This window comes from Acomys minous (genome assembly GCF_964271855.1).
Source record: "Acomys minous genome assembly, chromosome: 14".
NCBI classification, from domain to species: domain Eukaryota; kingdom Metazoa; phylum Chordata; class Mammalia; order Rodentia; family Muridae; genus Acomys; species Acomys minous.
In genome coordinates this window covers 66641143-66664469 of record NC_140496.1, presented here as the reverse complement: position 1 = coordinate 66664469, position 23327 = coordinate 66641143, and the positions used below count along the sequence as shown (strand labels likewise).

At 38.9% G+C, this 23327-nt stretch overlaps 1 protein-coding gene across 4 annotated transcripts in view; it reads right to left on the bottom strand.

Annotated features, from left to right (window-relative positions):
• VAV3 (vav guanine nucleotide exchange factor 3) overlaps nt 1–23327 on the bottom strand; it is a 334337-nt gene that overhangs the window by 53284 nt on the left and 257726 nt on the right. For all 4 annotated transcript variants that reach the window (XM_084756026.1, XM_084756025.1, XM_084756028.1 and 1 more), the window contains one exon: nt 7487–7623. In XM_084756026.1, coding sequence (XP_084612152.1) covers nt 7487–7623 — 137 coding nt within the window. The remainder of the gene's footprint in view (nt 1–7486; nt 7624–23327) is intronic.

Below are 23327 nucleotides of genomic sequence, written 5' to 3'. Positions count from 1 at the left end.
TAAATATGTCAATTTCAGTATGAGGTTTGGGGAAATCAGACCTTTGTTATATGCTAATACTTTGAAAGCATTCTTCTTATTTAATACTTACCATAGCCAAGAGAATTGAGTTCATTGGAACACCTTGGGGTTTTGGCAATGTAAAGGTTGGTTTTCAATCAATGAGCACATAACGAGTGAAGATGATGCCATAATTACCACAGAATCTGACCAAGATGATCATCCTGTCGGTGGTGCACATAAGATTTATTTGGGCCTTAATACAAGTTTGGGTTCAAACCTGGCCCATTGCATCCTAATTGTTGGGGAAAGAGCTGTATGATGGAATTATAAAGCCCCACAGGTGTTTTTAAATAAGCTTTATGAACAGAGCTCTTGTCTGTCCACCTTATGTGACACACAGAACTAAGCTACATAGTATGTAAAAGACCTTATCCAAGCCGTGCAGCTATTTAGCCACAAGTAAATGACTTTACTCCAGCATTTCTCACTCTGCTAATGGTCCTTCCAATGAGCCCAGCTAAATACCCCTTTAAATTATTTAGAGGTAGTCATAAGACAATGCTGGTAGATGTTATGTGTACGAGTAACACTCGGTGAATTTTTAACATATGCCTGACAATGTAAAACCTATTAGTAGTTGGCAGCCAGCATGAAGAACCCTCTAAAAACAGGAGATCTAATGTCAATCCAATGAGACTTTGTAGTAGGGCACGGGAGTGTCTAAGCAGCAAACTCAGCTGGCACTCAATGGATAATTGCTATCTGAAATAAATGTGCTAACTGTTCTTCTCTGTTCTAAGCATGAACCACTCTTCTTCCAAAGCATGTGATCTGCACTCCACTAAGGGAAAGTCATGCACACATTTTGTCATTCAGTGCTTCTCCTCATTTTGCTTGTGATTCTCTTGAGCATTTCCAATGCCTTTTTAGCACCACATGAGAAAAATCTTCACATAACCACACAGCTGAAGAGAAAATGAGAATTAACAGCAATTTTCTTTTTGTATAGGAGAATAGGAGGCAGTGCAATTCAATACAATAACTATGACCTCAACTGGAACCAAGCCTGAATAGTCAAATTTTCAACTAAATAAATAAATAAATAAAGCTATAAACATTATGAAAAATATGGAAACCATCACCCACACATACAGTGCTTCAAAAAATAGTTAATAAACATTTTAAAAAGGATAATTACGTTTTATGTGCCTAAGATATGAGAAAAATAGGGAACAGAGAGCTTGCTTAGGAAAACATTATATCAACAATTCTCTCTTCAACGGAGTTAAATTTCTCTAGGCACATACTGTGCAGGCTTCTAGGAGCCCTGCTGAGCCCATCCCATGATCTTCACTGTGGTCTCAAACATACCACTTATATGCCTCAATAGCTCCGATATTTTGTGCTTACCTTCACTATTTTCTATTGATATCTCTAGAATGAGAAATTGACTGGCTTTTAGCATCCTGAAGGGTGGCTTTCAAAGTAAGTTTATTCTTAACACTGTTCAGACAAATCCCAGTGATTTCTGTCTGTGGCCCACTGTTACCTGGGTGTTGTCTAGTGAACTCTCTCTCTCCAGGTATTCAATTAGCCTAGTCTCATTCCTTGTGTCTGAGCTTCCGTGATTAAACCAATGCAAATCATCAGAAGTATCTGTACCAGCTCTGGGTATAAAGCCTGGCAGCTTCTGCCTTTGCATTCCCAGTGGGCAGCTGCAACATACAAAGACCCTGAGACTGCTATGATGTAGAGAAGTCTTAAAGGTCCCTGAGGAGGTATCTGGGGTGTACAGCCTCCACAAAATTCCCAACAGGGTCAGTTCCAAGTGTTCACCCTGGGTGTACTAGCCACTGCAGGCCCTCAGTTGTTCAAAATCATGCTAATATCAAATTCCGGAAAAATATCAAATCTTATTAAGCTAGAACACTGTAAGAACCCACGTGTCATCATTTAGTGACAATGGACTGGAATACTGTCAGAGACTTCATGACACTGAAGAAAATAGATTTCAATGACCATAATGAAGCTTGCGGCCATAACCATAAGAACCATCAAGTTTGTTGGGGGTAGCATGAGCTAATTAACTGGTGAGAAGACCTCAGAAGACACAGTGTGAAAGTTAAGACCTTAGACTCAGGGTCAAGAATTTCTAGGTTTGAGTCCCAGTTCCACCCAGTAGCTACGCAGCTTTGGCCAAGTTACCCAACTTCTCTGACATATAAAACAAGGATTATAATAGCAATATTTTTGTTAGAATCTTCACTACTAGTACATGTGTTAATATCTGTAAAATATGCTTATAAATCTACTTTGTATCCAAAATACTGTATAATTAACACGAGTTATTTGTGCTTTTCTTGTCACTACTGTAAGATTTATTTATTTTTTAAATGCAAAGTTCTGCCTGACAATAGAAGTGGAAGTAACACAGGAGACAGGATAACAAAGCTATCGCGGATGGGGCTTTTAGTAACATAGGAGACAGGATAACAAAGCTATTGCAGATGGGGCTTTTAGTAACACAGGAGACAGGATAACAAAGCTTTCGCGGATGGGGCTTTTAGTAAAATGCCAGAAAGTAGCATGGAGAACCACATGGAGATTGTTCTAATTTCATTCATATTTCTGTGATAAAATACCCAGTAAAAAGCACCTTGGAAATGTCAGGTGCTTGTAATGATAGGTTACAGTCTCTCACTGTAGGAGAGCCAAAGCAGGAAACTTCAAAGAGCTAGTCATATCACAACCGAGAGAGGTGAGAAATGAATGTACGCATGGTTACTTCTTTGCTTATATTGAACAACTTGATTTCCTCATTCATTTGTTTATTTATATTTTCTTTATTTGTTTATTCACTTTACATCCTGGTCATGGCCCTATTCCCTCCTCCCCTCCCAGTCTCACCTTCTCTCCTTCTCCCTCATCCCCCTCCTTTATTCCTCAGAAAAGGGGAGCACCCATTCCATCCACCTTAGATCACGTCTCATCAGGATGGAGCATGTCCTCTTCCCCTGTGGCCTGGCAAGGCAGTCCTGCCAGGGGAAGTGATCAAAAAGCAGGCAACCGAGTCCATGCCAGAGAGATCCCCCGCTCCCATTACTAGAGGACACACAGGAAGCCTGAGCTGCCCTTTGGCTACATCTGTGTAAGGGGCCTAAATCCAGTCCGTGCATGGTCCTTGAGAACTTGATTTCTTCTGTCTTAGATAGCTCAGAAACCCTCTGACTTGGGAATGGTGCTTCCTGCAGTGGGCTGGGCTCCCATATATAAATTAACTTAATCAAGACAGTCCCCCAAGGATATGTTCGCAGGCCAACTCAATCTAGCCAGTTCCTCATGATGACTCGCTTCCCAGGGGATTCCATGTTGTTGTTTTAAGCTGATAATTAAAGGCAATCATCACAAGGATGATGAGGTTACATGGTTAATGGGAAAATGGTGAGGTAAGAAGTCGGAAAGGTAGCAAGGTCACAGCATTGATTCTGTGATTCATAAGCACCTCTGTTAGAAAAAAAAAAAAAAAAAAAAAGAATACTGTTTGGCCAGAAGGAAAACACTGACTATGAAATAATATCTGAATTTTGCAGGGTTATGGAAGATCGTTGTGGTAGACAAATTCTACAAGTGAAGATAGCAATGAAATATAATCCCAGATATCACATGACACAAAAGTTAGGGCACGTGTCATAATTTGAGCAGAGAGTTTAGAATGAAGATGGAGAGGAAGAAATACACTGAGGGTGATTTAGAAGCTAAAATAAAGAGGAACTGATGACCAAGAGTTATGGCAGTGAAGGGAAAGACAAAATCTACAAAAGAGCCAGACGTGAGTGTAGGATGGTAGATAAGCTGGGTGCTTATGTTACCAGTCATGAGCATATATAACATTTGAGCAATATCACCACCATTTGTAGGATATTCTACTGCTTATAAACAGAATAAACGCTCTTTGTAAAAACCACACAGAACATTAATCAAAACTGATCATTCTCTAAGCCATAAGACAATTCTTTTTCTTTTCTCTTCTTTCTTTTCTTTTTCCTTTCCTTCTTTCTTTTTTGTTTTTTGTTTTTTGTTTTTGTTTTTTTTTCAAGACAGGGTTTCTCTATGTAGCCTTGGCTGTTCTAGACTTGCTTTGTAGACCAGGCTGGCCTCAAACTCAGAGAGATTTGTCTGCCTCTGCCTCCTTGAGTGTTGGAATTACAGATGTGCACTACCATGTCCAGCCATAAGACAATTCTTTTTTAAAATAATTCATTTAATTTTATTTTATGTGCATTAGTGTGAAGGTGTCATATCCTTTGGAACTGGAGTTACAGACAGTTGTGAGCTGCTATGTGGGTGCTGGGAATTGAACCCAGGTCCTTTGGAAGAGCAGACGGTGCTCTTAGCCACTGAGCCTTCTCTCCAGCCGCAACAATTCTTAACTAACTTAAAATGATCAAGTCACATAATATATATTATTTTGTGAAATTAAATAATTAGAAATTAAAAACATATCAAATATAACTATTTAACCTGACTTTAATATATGTGCATAAATAGAAAGATCGCTAGCTTTCACTCATCTGTATAATTTTTATGTTTTCAGAAACCAATGTTTTTTAATGAAAGATATTAAGAACATTTGGAAATTCTCTAATACTTGGAAAACAAATGGTATATTTCCTAAATTCCCAGAACAAGCAGTGAAAGGGCAATTAGAAAGTATTCTGAGCTGACTGAAAGTAAAAGCAAAGCATACCAGAGTCTAAGGAGGCAGCAAAAATATTATTTAGAACATGCAGTGCTATCTGCCTGTGTAAGAAAATGAAGCAAAATAAAATATGCAAATCAATAAACATATGTTATCCTAACAGCCTAAAAACAAACAAAATTCTCAAACTGTTCATTAACCCAAAGTAAGGAGAAGAAAATAAGAATAATATCAGGCACAGAAATCAACAATGTAGGAAAAGAGAAAGAGAGAAGCAAAGAAACCACAACCTATGCCTCTGTTAGAATAGTAGCCATCATAGCCATCTGGTCCAAGGAGGAAAGGATGCAGACAGAAAGAGGGATGATGGAGGTGGCTCTACAGATACTAAATCAACAATCCGTATTATGACCATCAGGCCATTAACTTTAATGACAGATAAAATGCACAATTCTTAGAAAAAGATCAACTACCTTAACTCACTGAAGAAGAATCAGATAGGAGCAGGCAGCTTTTTTTCTCATAAAAAAATTTACTTTGTACTTTGAAAAGACTGTCCTAGTTCCTGGATTACATCATACTCAATAGTAAAAAAAAAAAAAAAAAAAAGCTCGGTGCATTTCCCTCAGATCAGAATACAGCAATGACACACACTCTCATCACTTCCACTTCACACCTTACACTTGTTAGAGTCATTGCCACAAGGTTAAGAAAAATGATTTAAAGATATCTAGAATGGAAAGGATGAAATAAAAGTAGTTGTTTGTATAAATCCTCTGAGTGAAAAACACTAAGAATAACTGATATTAAGGGTAGTTAGTTACAGGATAAAAGCTCAATGTGCAAAATAATTCACTGAAGGCTGGAGAGAGCACTTGGTGGATAAAAGCACTTGCCGCATATGGATGAGGACACAAACTCACTTTCTTGGAACCCATGTAGCAGGTAGGGTAGGGTCAGGAGCACCTGTAACTCCAGCCCTGTGGGAAGTGGAGACAGGGGCCTGATTTGACTCCCTGGCTGCCACCATAGCTCCAGGTTCAGTGAAACGTCTTGTCTCAAGGAAGCAAGGCAGAGTGTGGTAGAGCAGGGTATTCATTGTTTTCCATTAGCGTGAAGTAGCCCTATCCCTGCATATACACATGTACGTGCATATATCACACAATGCACAATATTCTAAATACACTCAATATACTAAAACCCCATACAAAGAGAAAGTATATATTATTATAAAATATTTTTTACAAGTGCGAACTTATCAATAGTCCCAAAGCATAACCAAGGTTGCCTTAGAGAAGGAAACAGAAGAGCATCATTGACAGACATAAAACTCACATGAGACTGGTAAATGTACTTATTACCTTAACCACAGTGACACACACACACACACACACACACACACACACACACACACACACACACACACACACATTACCAAATTATACACTATAAATATATATGGTTTACTATATACCTCAAAGGTGCTTTTCTTTCTTTCTTTTTTTTTTCCTAAGTGGCACTACTGATAAAAGTTAAGCATACTTTGTAGGGAAGTAGATTGTGACTAGACCAAGAGCCGAAGTGACTGAGTACAGAATACCTGCCCAATGAGTCACCTTTGAGCACAGGAGACAGGTGAGGGAATGAGGGAACCTGACAGAATGAACGAGGCAAAAGGCTGAGTTCTATATTTTTGAAACATGAGCAGTGTGGACATATAATTGTGCTATAGCAGAGAGGGAAGTTTGACAATTTAGGGCAGAAGAGTGAAGAAGAAAGGAGTCTTGTATCCGGAGGGCATTATAGGTACCAATGAAGATGTTTGGTGTCTAGGTGGAAGGATATAAGAGTCAACATACTTAATTTGTTGTTGGTTTTTTTTCCCCTATTCTCGGGAAGATGAGGAATGAGAAAAGAAAAACATGGGGAAAATGCAGGGATTTCAGGGCCATTTGCTACAGCTGTGGGGATAAGTGTTCTGAAGTGACAAGGCGACAGATGGACTTTTATGTGCACAGTCAGCTATTTTGCCCTATGGCCCTTCACTATTTCCTTTCCCTTTAGCCAGGATCAAATTTCATTCACACGCCGTTCTTCCTACTAAACCTCACCCCCCATTACTTTCAAAATACAATGGATAGTTAATGCATTCTTTAACTTTATTGGTAAATATGACTATACATATAAGAAAACACAGATTCTCCTAATGAACCATAACATTCTGTTAGTCTGCTCTATAAAATCTTAACCCTATACCATATTTATCTCAGTGAAAATGCTGAACTCAGAGATGGGCTTACTAGTAAAAAGAGATTTCATCACCAGCAAATATCAACAAAATCAATTGCTTTTTACATTTGATTTTTTTTTTTATAAATAATACTTCGAGAGCCCCTAAGTCTTTCAGGTGCTGTGGGTGTGCAAAAAGGGCCCCACATGGCCACTGGCAAGTCGGTCAGGTATTTTCCGTGGATTGAACTCTTAATATTTTAAAGCCATGCATGTCTGATCATACCCACAGGTACTAGGGTTGGAAGAACGCTCCAGCCAAGTATGAATTTTTAATAAAAATGATAATTATGACTCACGGCACTGACACTGATTTTTTTTTCTTTAGTATTATAGCACCCATGGCCATCTTGACACTGTAAACATGGGGAAGTTTAATAAACAATAAGGTTTCTGAAGCTGAGGTATGTAATCGGGTTTTAAAGGCAGGGGTTTCCTTTTGTAATCAACAGCCAATCATCCATTCGATCAAAACAGTTACCACCTGGATAGTACCTGCCAGAAGACGCTGTGGGCATCTCCTCTCAGAAGTTCAACAGTGTCCCCTGACTGGATATGCAATGGTGGTCCTTCGTGAAGAGCCGGTGGCGGGGTACCAGTGTAGTTCCTAATGACCTGCATCTTTGGCAAACCTGAAAACAGACAACACACTGTTTACAATAGAAAAGGCAATGGTGTGTGGAAGTTACATGTGCTCCGAGAAAAGGAAAAGTAGAGTCCATTACTAGCATTAAAATGTTTAATCCCACCAGCCTCAGGGAAACGTCTCAAGTAGCTCAGATGGAATGTTCCTTGAATTCCTCATCACCTGAGATGGTGAGAGAAAAAGATGCAGCCTGATCCCTGATCCCTTGCATTCCTTTCCTTCCCTCACTGTCAGTCTCTTTTTAGTTGATTTTTTTCCCCTCTCTTTCAGCTGATGCCTGCTTCATAAAAAAACACATCACGTTTTTTAAAAGAATCAATTTTTTCATCAGCTCTACCCTTTCTGCCTACTGTTTTCCTCTTGGGCATTAGCTGATTTCATCACTAAGGAGGCTCACCCTTTCTGTGTATGTATCACGCTGCCCAGTAGAAGGTTCCTATCTTAAGGTTATCTTTGTAATTCAGAAGCAGAAAGGTGATGGATGTGTGGCTGCAATTCTTACGACATTTATATGGAGAAAGTGTCTGGGATCAAATTTAGGCTTGCAAAACAGACCCAACAAATGAAACATGTCTAAGCCAATAGCATCAACAATATTAAAAACACAGATCCATCCCTGTCTTGCATTTCTTTCAATGAGCGTGTCTGTTCAATATTTCATTTAAGAGAACAGGCAGCTTCAATTATATAGGGGCCTAATTGCTCACAAATGTACGACCTCACAGTCACTTTTTCATTTATAGATGAAGCTGCTCCCTTCTAGAAAAGAAATCACTCATAAACAATGTCATCTCTTACCCATTTATGGGCATGAGGTATTGCCTATTACACTTGAGGGGTGTTCATTGCAACGATGGTGTAACTGGATGAAAGCACTGCACTCAGTATTTGGAGGACCAGTGACTATCATTTGCTTCTGGATACCCCCAGATACTTTCAAAAGGCTACAGGGAATGTTCCAGCAAAGAGTTTATAGAGATCCCAAGATCCTTTGCAATCATCACCTATTCCCCAGCAAGGGGATAAAGAACCTGCCACTCTACATGAAACAGAGCAAAAGTGCTACTCAATTCGTTTTTATCAGGCCAGTCCATGGAAGGCAGAGGGTTGAAACTCACTTGCCCTTCCTTCACTCCGGTTCGGTTGGTATGGCTGTGGAGGTATAATATAAGCAGGCACTTTTCCCCTTTGCTTCAGTGCCATGGAACCCTGGAGGGACGGTGACTTTAACGCTACACCTTCCATGAAGTTTCCCAGCCAGATATCATAAGGAAGCACACTAACACCAATAGCAGACTCCATTGTCTTTCCTGGAAAAACAGCACCCCAAGGAGAAGTGCTCATCATCAGACTTGTTTTCCACATGCTAAGTGCCTAGAGAACAAAGAGCGCTTATTTTACAGTCTATTAAACCGTTACTACTAACCTAACCCAATGTCAAAACCTCAGCGTGTGAAAAGGAGCCAGGAGAATGTAGAGCTCCTCACACACGGTCGAGCTGTGTGATGGATCTTCCATGTTTGGGCTCAGATTTGTAACACTTAGTCTGCTTTCATTGAGAATTATTACTGCTTGGAAAATATCTGATATGGTGGATTCCCTGGGCACTTTGGATTTTATGCCATTCTTTAAAAAAAAAAACATGCTAAAGGCAAGGAAGAATAGTTTTTAAGGCTGAAATAACTTGTCTGACCATAGGCAAGCTGTGCCCTTCACTGTTGCTGTCTGTGTGACACCTGATGTTAATGAGAGTTCTCTTACCCTCAACTTGCCCAAGGTAGTCATTGTCAAGAAGAAATTATTTTTTTAAAATCCATAGATATTTAGAGAAACACATTAACTTTGATGGTAGTTCACTAAGTACACATTAGAGCTTATAATACAAAAAATATCCAGTCTGCACACAGAGCTATGAGAAGACAGGTCCAGAGTGATGCTGCCTCAGGTCTATTTACATAGATTGGACTGCCATAGCACATGGAAAATAATAACATCTAAAATAAAACACAATACACAGGTGAACATGGGCTGACTAAAGAAAAATGTTCTATGTTGCAAAGTAGCTATGAAGGACTTGGCATGTATAGTGTTATACGTTCTTCTGTTTTTTACTAATTTTACTTTTTCTGTATTACTTTCTTCATTTTTTAAAATTTATTTATTTACTTTACATCTGCGTCATGGCCACTCCTTTCTCTCTCCCTCACTCCCTCCCCTATTCCTCAGAAAAGGGGAGCCCCCTACCCACCCACCCCAGGTTACCAAGTCCCATGGGGATTGAGTTTGTCCTCTTCCCTTGTGAAGGGCAACTATTACTTTCTTAAGGGTAGCTGATCTAATTGCACGCTAACAGAGACAAGTTGTTCATTCTGTTCCTAAAATAAAAATGTGTTAGGTTGGCCAGAAAAAGTCTCAGCCCATGTCACATTCAAAAGGCTGTTGTAACTAGCCTCAATGTAATCACAAGCCAACTGGCAAATTCAGGGTTCTTCAACTGACATGCTTTTCTATGGGAATAAATTGTACCTTTAGGATACAATAGAATTTATATACTTTGTCATTCCCAGATTAATCGACGGCTATTTGTTTCTAATGGGCTAACACTTTCCATTTCACCACTGTCTATTGTTAGAGCCATGGAATTATAGGGATCAAAGGATAAAAGAATGAAATGAGGACGGATTGATGTAATAAAAAATGGTCACTTTGCCCCTTGCTTCTAACACTAGCACAGAGCAGGCATCCAACACTGGTGGGAAGAGAGGCTACTTCCCAAAAGATCCCTTTACATTCCTTCCTTTAACAACAACAACAATAACAAAAAGAAAAAACAAACAAACAAACAAAACAGAAAGAAAGAGAGAAAGAGAAAAAGAAAAAGAAAAAATAAGTTCTGGTAACACTCACAACCACAAGTTGTGGTAAAACTCACAAACACTGAGCTTTAAAATCAAACTAAAAAGGAAAAGAGTAATGGATTACATTTTCACATCAGCACTCTACTATCAATTTAATACCTAGCACAAGCTACTGCCACGGCAGGTATCACACTCCATAAATGAGACCCAGAACAGAAAGCAATTTACATTTATAGGTAGGTGCTCACACCAGGATTAGGCATTTGGTATTGACTTAGAGGAGGTCCTTCTCTCCTCCTTAGAGCCTGCTGGACAGGTTCCAAACTCTCTTTAAAACTGATTAGACAGAACACACCCTACACATTCCCATGGCAACTCAGTCATTGTGGCATCCAGTTTATCAACAAAAGATTGTCTTACTAACAGATCTATCTCCCTGTGTGACCTATCTGCATTGACCTGCCTCTTTCCATCCATAATTACTCTGAAGAAGGAAAATTTGTTTTGTAGATTAGCCTTCCAAAATTCATTCAACCTGAAAACCCCTAAAGTCTAAAAAAATAAAAAAGCCTCGCAAATTAAATTTAAAAATTTCCCTTGTGGACTACACATCAAGGACTTCTGAAATACAAAAACAAAATGAGCAAATAAATGAAACATTCACTATACGAGGAAAAAAACCAGGATTTTCATCATTGCTAATAACCAGAAACAAATAGCCAATGTTTCTCTTTTTAAAACCGCCTATATCACACACCTCATTGCATTAGAAACCAAAAATGAACTCAAGAAAGCCACTTCTTTGTGGATTCAGAGTTTCTACTCTCTTTCAGCTCCAGGACTATTAAAAGTGGAAATGTCCCTGCAATCACAGGGATCTGTATCAAGGTCTAAGTACCAAAAACCACCCTCCGGCACAAACAGCCAAATAGCCACGTGCAATTTAACATATACATTTGGGCCATCTTGGAAATCCCCAAAGCTTTATAGTGTCAACTATCTATACCTAAGGGAATATTACGAAAATGCCTTAGCCCAAGGTAGAGCTCTGGCCAAATGTTGATTTTGGCTTGCTTTAATCCCTATCAATAATATATAATACCCTAAAATTTTTCTCCTTAAGTTTTGCTCACACTTGTGATTGTGCTTTGTCTTGTGCTAAAAGAAAGGTCCCAACTCATTGTTATGCATGTCGAGATTTATGCCATGGAAAAAATGACATCATTATAACAATAGTCAAACTCCCTGTGACAGCCGTAAAGTTCTAGTTAAACAAAACACATGTAAGTATATGACGCACTAAGGCTACACCAATAACATCATCATCATCATCATCACCATCATCATCAACAACAACAACAACAAATATAAAGTGTTTTTAACAGAGGACCTGAAACTTCTTTTCAAAACTGATTTCATCAAGAACTCTAAAGTGTTTTTTTTCAGAACTTTATTTTTTTAATTAATTTATTCATATTACATCTCAGTTGTTAGCCCATCCCATGTATCCTCCCATTCCTCCCTTCCTCCCACTTCCCCCCTACTTCCCTCCCCTATGTCTGTGTCTGAGAGGGACCTCCTCCCCCTGTATATGCTCATAGGGTATCAACTCTCTCCTTGGTGACCTATTATCTTTCCTCTGAGTGCCACCAGGCATCTCCATCCAAGGGACATGCTCAAATATGGGGCACCAGAGTTTGTGTGAAAGTTAGATCTCCTTCTCCACTCAACAGTGGAGAATGTTCTGTCCATCGGCTAGTCTGGGTAGGGGTTCGAGGTTTACTGCCTATTTTTTCCTTGGCTGTTGCCATAGTTTGCGGAGGACCCCAGGGCCCAGACTCGCCTGTAGTTTTCCAGGACCCACTGGATCCTTCTATTTCCTCTTTCTCCCAGGCTTCTCACACCTAAAGTCTCAATAGGATGTCCTCCCCTCTTACCCACTATCCTGGTAGGTACAGTTTTTCATGAGGACGTACACCTTGGACTAGTATCTCGATATAAGTGAGTATATACCATTTAGCTCTTTTTGCTTCTGTGTGAACTCACTCATTATGACAATTTCTAGTTCAGTCCATTTGTCCACAAATTTTGGAAATTCCTTGTTTTTAATAGCTGAGTAGTATTCCATAGTGTAAATGTACCACAGTTTCTTTATCCATTCTTCTATTGAGGGACACGTAGGTTGTTTCCAAGTTCTGGCTATTATGAATAAGGCAGCTATGAACATGGTTGAGCATATGTCCCTGTTGTGTGGTAGTGCATCCTCTGGGTATATTCCAAGGAGTGGAATAGCTGGGTCTTGAGGAAGCCCTATTCCCATAAAAATATGGAAGGCTTCACGAACTTGCGTGTCATCCTTGCGCAGGGGCCATGCTAATCTTCTCTGTATCGTTCCAATTTTAGTATATGTGCTGCCGAAGCGAGCACTAAAGTGTTTTTTTTTTAATGTTACTTCTCAGTAGAATCTTATTGGAAACTCGCTAGATAAAAACTATTTCATTGGCAATTTTCACTGAAACCCTCAAATCTCAGTGAACACAACCATACTAGTCAGCAGTGTGTCTTCTAAACAGGGCAGAGTGATGGCTACAATATAGATTACTATCCATTCACCAAGCTGAGGACCCTGCCCAAGTACAATGGGCTTCCCCAGGCAATAGCTTACAGGAGGTTGCTGCCTAGTGTCGGTAAAGTGCTAGCCTTTCACTGGCGAGGCCTAATTCAAAATACAAACATAGCCACATTAAAAAAAAAGAATTAGTCCTACAAGATGTCAGAGGATGTATTGGGTTTGTCCTGGGAAACTGATCACAGGTATAACCAATTCGTCCATTCATTCACAGTATTTTGAGTACTCTACAGTAGTGGGAATGGCAGGTTCAATACAGAACAAGAACAAGATCCCTGCCCTCAGCCAGCCTGTGGTTCATCTTTGGAACACACAGGTGGCTGAACACAAAAGCAACAGTACACTAGGTCCTGGGTTCCCTTGTGAGGGATGGAGGAATTTTAAAGCATATTACTATGCAAAGAAGTTTTAGAAAAACAATTTTGTTTTGTTTTGTTTAGTAAGTCTTGGATGGAATCTTGAGATGTGTGTTTGGCTCTTTTACTATTAGTTTCTTGGCTGGGACTTCTAAACTTTAGTCAGGCTTTGAAATCTACTTCTTGTGGATACATGTCTGAAGCCGTGAGGAAACTTGCTTTTGAGACAATTGCAGTGAAGTAAATGGTGTCTGGCATCATTCCAACAAAAATCTCTTTACATCAACCATACAGGGTGCTGGTGAAATGGCTCAGGGCCTGCATCTGGGTCCCAGGCCCCCCTGTAAAAACACTGGGCATTGCTTTAAACCTGCAACAAAAGCCCAGGAGCACGGGAGTAGACAGGGTGGTTACCGAGGCTTGCTGGATATGCAACCGAAGCACAACACAACAAGACCCAGGTTCAGTGAGAGAGCCTGTCTCAGGAGAATAGAGCAGAGGGGGAAAGCAGAATGCTGGGATATCCTGCTCTGGACTTCACCAACCCATCTTCCACACATACACAAACAGGAGGGAGGGAGGGAAGGAGGGGGGAGGGGGAGGGGGAGAGGGAGAGAGAGAGGGAGAGCACATACATTGACACACACAAAGGTAATTGATTAATTCAGCAACTCATTACTATCTGGCCCCTCCTGAAACAATCTACACATCAGGTTCTGTGCACTAGGCTGAGTGAGGGATGCCAGGCTTTCCCAGCAGTCCACACCTTCCAGGTCTCTTCCTGAGACAGCTCTGCTCCTCCCTACACTTGTAGTCTTCCTTGAAAAGCAAAAGGATCCTGAGGATGGAAACCATCTGCTCTGACATAAGCAGACAAGTCGGTATTAAAAAAAAAAAAAAACAAACTTGCCTTAAAAAACTAATTGTTCACAGAGGGAACACTTCCCGTCAATGATTTTTTTAAAAATCATCAAGAGAAGCGTCCTTTTATAAACCATAATGAGTCAAATGAAGGAAACAGTTGCTGCTCATACACAAACAAAGATCGGGCACAGAAGCCTTCTTCCAGTTTCATAAACAGATTAGTCACTCTGGTTTTGCCCACTGAAGTCTTAGTGATCTGTGAATTGAAAGTGAAGGATATAATAACAGCTTTTGAAACTTAATTTTTAGTGGATTAAAAAGACATTACAACCAACCGAGTTTCAAAGAAGTAGGAATTCCCATCCACAATTTAACATTTTAGTGGGAAAAAAAACCCTGATGTTTTTTTCTAAAACCTCAATGTCAGACCAAGGCTTGAGAGAACATGCTATGGTTACCCAGTGAATGTTTATTGCTAGGTAGGCGAGGGGTACAAATCTGAGGAGCAGAGCCTTTAAAGAGCAAAAGGAACACTATCACATGACTTCAAATAATGGAATCATCACTTTGACTAGCCACCATATTTTTCATGTTATAAAGCTAAGAACCAAAGTTGTGTACATATACAAACTACATAGATGAGGGAACACTGGGGAAGAGGCAGCAGAAAGACTGTAAAAGCCAGAGTCTGAGGGAGTTTTCTGTAAGCTTGTGTCTCCTAGGAATGTCAGAAGCTACACCCATGAGGTCTTACCAACACGGCTGCCTAAGCAAGAGCTGAACATGGACAAGGGACATGGTAAAGTGGACAGGGAAGAGACCATGTTACCACAACTCTACACAAGGTACTACGGCAACTATGGAATGCCAAGAGACACAGAAATAGTGTTCTCTAGAAAAAAAAGCCCATTAACTGGTTACCCAAGCCTAAATGAAAAGTCCTGAAAGTATTCATACAAACAGTATTATACGAACTGAACAGGTGGTACTTATGCATTCAGGAGTATGTGTGTGTATAACAATTAATAAAAAAGGAGGCCATGAATTTGAAAGAGAGTAAGGAGAGGTACATTGGATGCATGGAAGAGAGGAAAGGAAAGGGGAAATAATGTTTTTTTTTAAAATAAAAGAAATAATTGAAATTTGAACAGAATATTGATTTTAGAAATGGTATTAACATTTACTTGTTCTTCAGAATCTCAATATTTTCTTTCCCTACCAACTAAAGATTACTCATTTTTTCCCTTAATCTTTATAATTCTTTTCCTCCTTAACCATTTAATGGTTGTCCTAATTCACTAAACGTTTAACTTCTCATTTTATATAAACAACTTAATTTTCCTTAAATATCAATGTTATATCACCTTTTTAGCCTGTTCAAATGAATCATAATAAGCTACCCTTATGGTCAGACACACACTTCCTTCTAATCATCTGAAAAATGTACTTTTAAGGTCATAGTAAAAACATAAAAGTAACAATAATTAAAGTATAAACTCTGGACTACAAAGAAAAATATGTTGAAATACTAAAAAATTCTGCCATGAAACTGTGATTCATCTATGCCACTGTCTACAATGGTAAAAGCAAGGTTAACAAAAAGAACTCAGAATTGGGAATGGGCGGGAAGGTGTGGGTGCGCATCTGGATCTAGGGCTATTATTACAGGAGGAGTGAGGGATGAATGTGATCAAAATATATGTACGGCATATAATTTAAAACATACACGTGTGTGTGCATGTGTGCATATGTGTGTACATGCCTCAGCAGGCAGGGACAGCCTCTAAAGGAGATGTGAATTGGTACACATAAATGTGAGTTACTTGGGGTGACCAATGTATGTTATTCATCACTATATCTTTATCATCATTAGCAATGAATGTTGGTGATGAGGGTAGATAAATGTTTTCAATAACAATTATTTCTGTAATCTGCCATAAAGGAAAGAACAAAATGCTGCCGGGTCCCTTGTGGTTTCATAAACAGAACAGCAAGGATTCTAGTCCCCTACTTTGGTAAACACTTTTATATCCAGTTAATCTTCCAACATCATTTGAAGAGGACTGTGCTCCTGTGGAGAGAAGACAGCCTGCGCCAGAACTTTCCCTAGTTCTGCTCCACCTCTCAATTAAAACGTCAGGGAAGGTTGAAACAAAGTTCACGTTGCAACCACAGATTACAAAACCACATGACTATAAAACTCCATCTTCTAGTATAGCCCCTGATTCTAGAGTTGAACTACTGATTTCTCATTCACATTGTTCACCATGAAAAATTGATGACCCGACTAGCAGTGACCTTTTCCTGGCTTGTTACATAGTCTGGTGATTTCACTGCACATTTCTTGCTTTCACTGAAAACGTATCTCCCAAGGCAATGAACGAAACTGTCCTTTGCTAGCCTTTCACTGTTCATTCCCCCCACCACCACCAAAGTATGACTATAGGTATGGGCTTGTAGGGGCTGTTATTCAAACACAAAGAAGGCAGTTATCTATAGAGTGTCCATGTGCTCCCGGTCAGTATCAAATGCAATGCGAGAACATAAAGGTCTTATCAAGCTAAGGTGGGAGAGATAATAGGCAATTATTGTTCAGGCTGATATTTCCTTGGATATTGGTTCTATGGGAAAGCACTAATAACTCTGTTTAGTTCATCCAACAACATTTACCTACTCTGGGAGCTATACCCCTCTTGCAAAAAGCTAGGCATAGTATTTTTTTTTTTTTTAGGTTTTCCCAGGAAAATGTTGTGTTTTCCCTTTGAAGCTGTGGAATATAATTAGTCGTGATAAACATTTGATTGTGTTTCTTTTTAAGAACTTACAAAAAAGAACTTCTGTGATTCACCCAACTTTGTTGTGCTAACCCCTAGCTGGATCACTAACAAAAATATATAATAACAATGAATGGTGATTTTAGGAAGAAAACACTTCCTCGCAGGGGTCTAATGTGAATTTTATAACATACATTTTATTACCTCCTTTTGCTATCACCTTCGAGGATTAAGATTGACAACAATCGTTCTTAGAAGGACTGGAATTCAAACACTAAAAGTATAAATTGTGGCACTGACTGCTGCTCTTTTATTATCATTGTTAATTAAACGACCAAGAGGTTATGTAAAGGCAGAATTAAAAACAGAAATGCAAGGGTCTCACATGAGGACTTGAGGGACTGTATTACTTCTCAAATTCTAAGAAATGTCAGGAGACACTGCATCCAAAAGATGAGCCCATAAGACACTTATATGGTCTAGTGATTCCATTACCTACACCAGAGAGAGCAGGTCCTTTACTGACTCCTAAATTGCTTCTGTTTCCCTTTTTCTATCTCCTGAATAGACACATCCTTATAGAATATACATCTCTGTTTCTGTCAAATTTCAACAATACAAAATTGATGGCTTTGCACAAGACTGAGAACAATAAGTTTGAAAGCAGTTTGAAAAGTTGTAAGTACTTTTTTTCCATACACAATGTTTTGGAGTCTATGCATATTTAAAACACATCCATCTTCAGGTTTGTTTCACTGCTTGGCTCGTCACTGGATGCTTCATTTATTCATGAAATATGCTAGATAGTAGGCATGTGACATTGAGTTAAGACCTTTGCACACGGAATTTTGTAATTAGCAGAGGACAGAGAAGAATGAGCATGTCCTCTCTCACTTCATGACAATGCTATCCGAAGACAGCTTGGTGAGCTGGGAGGCCCTGAGCAGAGGGGTTGACACCAAGATCACCGATATTGAGGGTGAGAGACTCATATAAAACTCACGTGTAAGCGGGCAGTTGTTGGACACAAGGAAGTATTTTTAAACTGGAATCACACTGAAGAAGCCGCAGATCTCTGAGTGAATGACCCTCTCCATCACAATTCCACAGTTCCATGGCGTTAGTGGAGAGGGTTGACTCAGAGGTTGGTAAGAGTGGCTGACCTGATTGGGCAAGGCTCACACGGGCATGACTAATGAGCAGAACATTGGCAAGGATCGAAGGACTGAAGGTGGAATGAGGGAATGAGCTATGTGAATTCAATGGAACAACTCTGGGTGGCATCAAGGCTTCCTGGCTAGACCTACTACGTGGTTAAGAAAAAAGGAAAGACTATGAAAATAGGACCTTCTTAATTAGTGTCTAATAAGGCAGAATGTTATATTAAATATTCCTAATGCATAGAGTACATATGAATTACAGTGCTATTTTTAGTATGCTTAAAATGCATTTTCAAATTTTATTAAAGACTCTTTGATCAAGTACTATACTTCAAAGGTTTCTAAATTGCTTTTAAAAAGGAGATATGCAACGTTTATTTACCATGAATGCTACAGGAAACACATAGTATAAATAGTATTTTCAATGAATAAAATTAACAAGCACGACTTGCTATGTGCTAAAATATTGTTGCTGCAACTAACTTTATTTAAATTGCCACCACTTTATTTTTATCTATGTTTGGTGTATAAGAGGCAATGATGACAGCGGAAAATGCTCAACTGTTAATGAGCGTGAGTTCCTATGAAACAATGTCCCTAACTCCCCGTGCTGGTGATAATGCCCCTTCTTTCTCATACCTTTGGTCACCTGTGACTGTCCTATAATAAGCTTCCCAGAAAAGGTCCCCAGAGAGAAGAAAATGACTAAAGGCTACTCCTCCCTCACCTCCAACCTCAGCAGAGCCTACATCGCACTATCCAAGCAAGACAATAACTTCTTTGCCTCAGTAATTAAAGTAAGATTTCATCTTATGAAACAAAGCGATCTAACAAAGGTTAGGTCAACACAGTATCCAAGTGACATTTATGAGCAAATTCCACGTCTTTGAAGTCATGGCCCACAAATAAGATTCTCTGTATGTTTTTTAAGCAAAATTTCACATTTCATAACCCACATTCTCTTTGCTTTTCCATTTTTGGCTACGTGGGGTAAAGAGTACTGTGGAGGAGGGGGACTCAGAAAGAACTGTTACCCATGACGACTTCATGCTTCCTGACATTGAGTCTGGGGAATTGCCTCAGGGTTTATTTTCTCATAGACCGAATACTACTTCATATAACCTGGAGCATGGTGTTTCTGATCTTGCCTGGCACAGATGCAAAGGACAACCAAACCTGCACACAGCAACAAGAGATAAAACAAGGCTCAAGAGTCTTGCAAACTGGGACAAGTTTCTGTGATTCATAGAACACATCTCATGATAAAAACTCCACTAATCAAAAACATGAAACAGAGCTGAAAATTAAAATAGCACTTCCATATTTGTTATTCAGTGATACTTGCTTCACAGGTGTGGTTAAAAATGTTCATCCAGGCACTTAAACCTTAAAACACTTTATCAGTAGAATTTTCCAAGAGAGATTGCTGTTAGGATGCTGTTAGGCTAGCCCACGGGAGAAATATAACCAGAAAGCTGCAGGACAGGTCTTAGTTTTGACTAGAGCATTTGGAACTTACATGAGAACAATGAGAATTTCTATATGTCATTTTATCTCAGTTCCTTTACTAGGCATGATTCTTCATTATCTACTTTTAATGGAAGAAAGCCCACTCCTTTTCAAACAAAGGACTTCATAAAGTGTACCATGGTACACAACTATAAAAAATGCCAAGAGAACAAAAGGTTGGTTGTTTCTAAGTTACACAATGGAATTAAGGATGAGTATTAGATAAATGCATCAAAAAATTGACTTTTGTAAAGAAGTAAATACTGCTTAAAAAGATCATTTACATGTCTAAGAACCCTATAGATTTCAGCACTTTATGTCACAAACAAAAAAGCAAAACATCAGTTTCATCCTTTCAGTACTAAGGAACATTGAGAGTGTACATATTTTTTCATGAGAAAACACTGCATTTTTACATAATAACTATACATGTGGCATAATATTCTTGAAAGCTACAGTAATGCATGAGAAATTAGGCTTTTAGGAAACCCTGGGGTGCTCTGTGCATCAATTGCTATGTGAGGCCACAATTACCTAGTCTCTGTTATATTGAGGTTTCCTTTCATGTATATATTTTCTAGAAAACTCTACTGATTGGGTAAAGAAGCCTCCAAAGAGAACAAGGAGAGTACGAGAGTTAAACTTGACTCTTCTTGTCTGTCTTCACAATTTTAATTGGTACCTGCCTTGTGCCCTAGAATATCACTGCTTTAAAAGGATAAACACCATTGGTTCTTTTTGTTTATTTGTTTGTTTTGCTTTGTTTTTTGTTTTTCGAGACAGGGTTTCTCTGTGTACCCTTGGCTGTCCTGAACTCACTTTGTAGACCAGGCTGGCCTTGAACTCACAGAGATCCACCTGCCTCTGCCTCCCAAGTGCTGGGATTAAAGGCATGCGCCACCACTGCCCGGCACATCTTTGGTTCTTATCCATGTTTCCACAGAGAACTCTCTAAATGCTATTGTGCATGGTGGAAAATCCCTCAATGACTGAAATTAAAAGTACCTAGTAATATAAAAGCTATTCCCACAGATAATGATTCCTGTTTAGCTCACCCCCTGTCTGCTCCAGCATGCTTCCCTATTCCAGTTACGGGTTCTAACACGTCGAGGAGTGAGATGCTTAGAAAAGGAGATTCCTTTCTCTGTGTACTTCTCCTGTATGGCTATTCTCCCCACAAGAGCAGAGCCTGTAGTGAACGCCCCATCCACAATGCCACGCTTGGCCGTTTCTTTTTCGCAGTGCTGTTATATAATTGGTATTTTCATCTTAATTATCCCAAGTGAGTGGGAAGGAATTTCAGATTTGGCTTTGAAACAAGTTAACTAGAAAATAAACTCATTCACGTGCCTCATTCCTCGGGCATTCACTTGTATCTTTATAGAAAGAAAGAAAAAAAATACACACTAGTGGCTCTCTCCAATAGCCTGCTCCGTCACCTATCAAGAAGCATGTCATCCAGTGAAGGTGTAAAGTGAAGGAGCCATGGGAGGTAAAATTTTTGTTGAGTCTTCTGGTTTTAGCCCTTTTTGTTCATTTCTTTCCTAAAGCATGCATTCCTTCCTATGTTTCGTTTTTGTCAAACATGACCATAAGCTTGCATTAGTCCCTTGAACATGAATAATGTAACAAATCCTTGCCTGCTCTTGCTCAAAATTTAGAGTCTAACAGAGAAAAAGATTACACAAGCAACAACATAGAGGAAGATACGGATGTAAAAATTCTCAGCAAATTACTTTTAGACCAAATTCAAAATCACAAAAAAATGACCATTCATCATTACCAAGCTGTGCAGAGATGATACAACATATATTCATCAATACATATAGTTCATCACAAAGACATAAATCACATGATCACCAAAATAGATAAAGGCCTTTGACAAACTTCAACATCCTTTCATGATAAAAGTCATGGAGAAGCTAGGGATAGAGCGAATGTGCCTTAACACAGTAAAGATTATCTATTATGATGTAAAGCATACACAAGAAGATCAGGAATAAAACAATGATGTGCACTCTTTTCACTCCTTTCAATATAGTGCTTGAAGTCTTAGTTGGCACAATAAGACAAGAGACAGAAATAAAAGGAATACATATAGGAAAAGAAAAACTCAAAATATTCCTGCTTGAAAATAAGAAATTCTACACACGAGACTCTGACGTCTCTGGCAAAGTCTCTTAGATCTGAAAAAAAACACTTTCAAGAAGATAGGGTAGGAAATTAACACACACAAAAAGTAGCCTTCATATATGCCTGTGACAAACATTGAAAAGGAAAGAAGGGGAGCGGGAGAGATGGCTCAGAGGTTAAGAGCACTGTCTGCTCTTCCAATGGTCCTGAGTTCAATTCCCAGCAACCACATGGTGGCTTACAACCATCTTTAATATGATATGATGCCCTCTTCTGGCCCGCAGGTGTACATGCAGGCAGAGCACTGTTAATCAATCAATCAATCTAAAAAAAGAAAAGGAACAGAAAACAGGAACACGGTCCTATTCACAACACTCCAACACACACACACACACACACACACACACACGAACTCATGCACAGGCACACACACACACATGTAAAGGCTTTCTGAATGGTCCTGTATAATGGGATCTCAGGAAACTAAAATACTCCTGTATAGCAAAGGAAAGAGGTAAGTGAAGAGGTAGTCCACCAAATGGGAGGAAACTTTTGCAAGCTATATTCCAAAGAGGATTAATATTGGAAACACACAACACAAACAAACTAAACATCAAGAAAACAAACCATCAATTAAAAAGTGGCCCTTAGCTCTGAACAAAATTCTGAAAAGAATGGAGAATAAACATTTTAAAGGTGTTAAGCATCATTAAACATCAGAGAAATGCAAATTGTGAATACTCTGAGATTCCATCTCACCCAAGTCAGAATGTCGAATGATAAACAAATTCTGGTATTAATAAAGGGAAAGAGAAAGCCTTACTTAATCTAGAACGGCCACTAGGAAAATCAGTGTGGAGATCCCTACCAGTGCAAGAAGTAGATCTACCATAAGACCCTAGTCTGCTATTCCTCGATATATGCCCCAAAAGATCTATATCCTACAGTAAATATAGTTGTTCACTCATGTTCATTGATGCTTTAACAATATGTAGAAAATAAAACTAACCTAGATGTCCAATAATTGATGGGTGAAACTTTTCTGAGAAAAATGACCTTAAAACAATATTAAAATAATTAAAATTACTAGATTTTCAAAAACATAACACTGAATTTATAAAATATCACCAGGATTCTTTTTATTCTTTGCAGTAGTTATGACATAAAAAATAAGATGTAATATGAATACATTAATAAAATATATTATTTTTAAAAATAGAAACAATGTAAATTAACAGCATTAAGGAATTGGCTACAATTACTCTAGAGTATATGCACAGAATTGTTCAACAGTAAGCTGAAACTCCTGAAAATAGTGTTATAAAAGACTGCTATAATATACGGAATCATGTCAAGTAGGTTATTGGTGGGCAAGGTGAAAATTACAGCAGGGTTAACAATGAGACA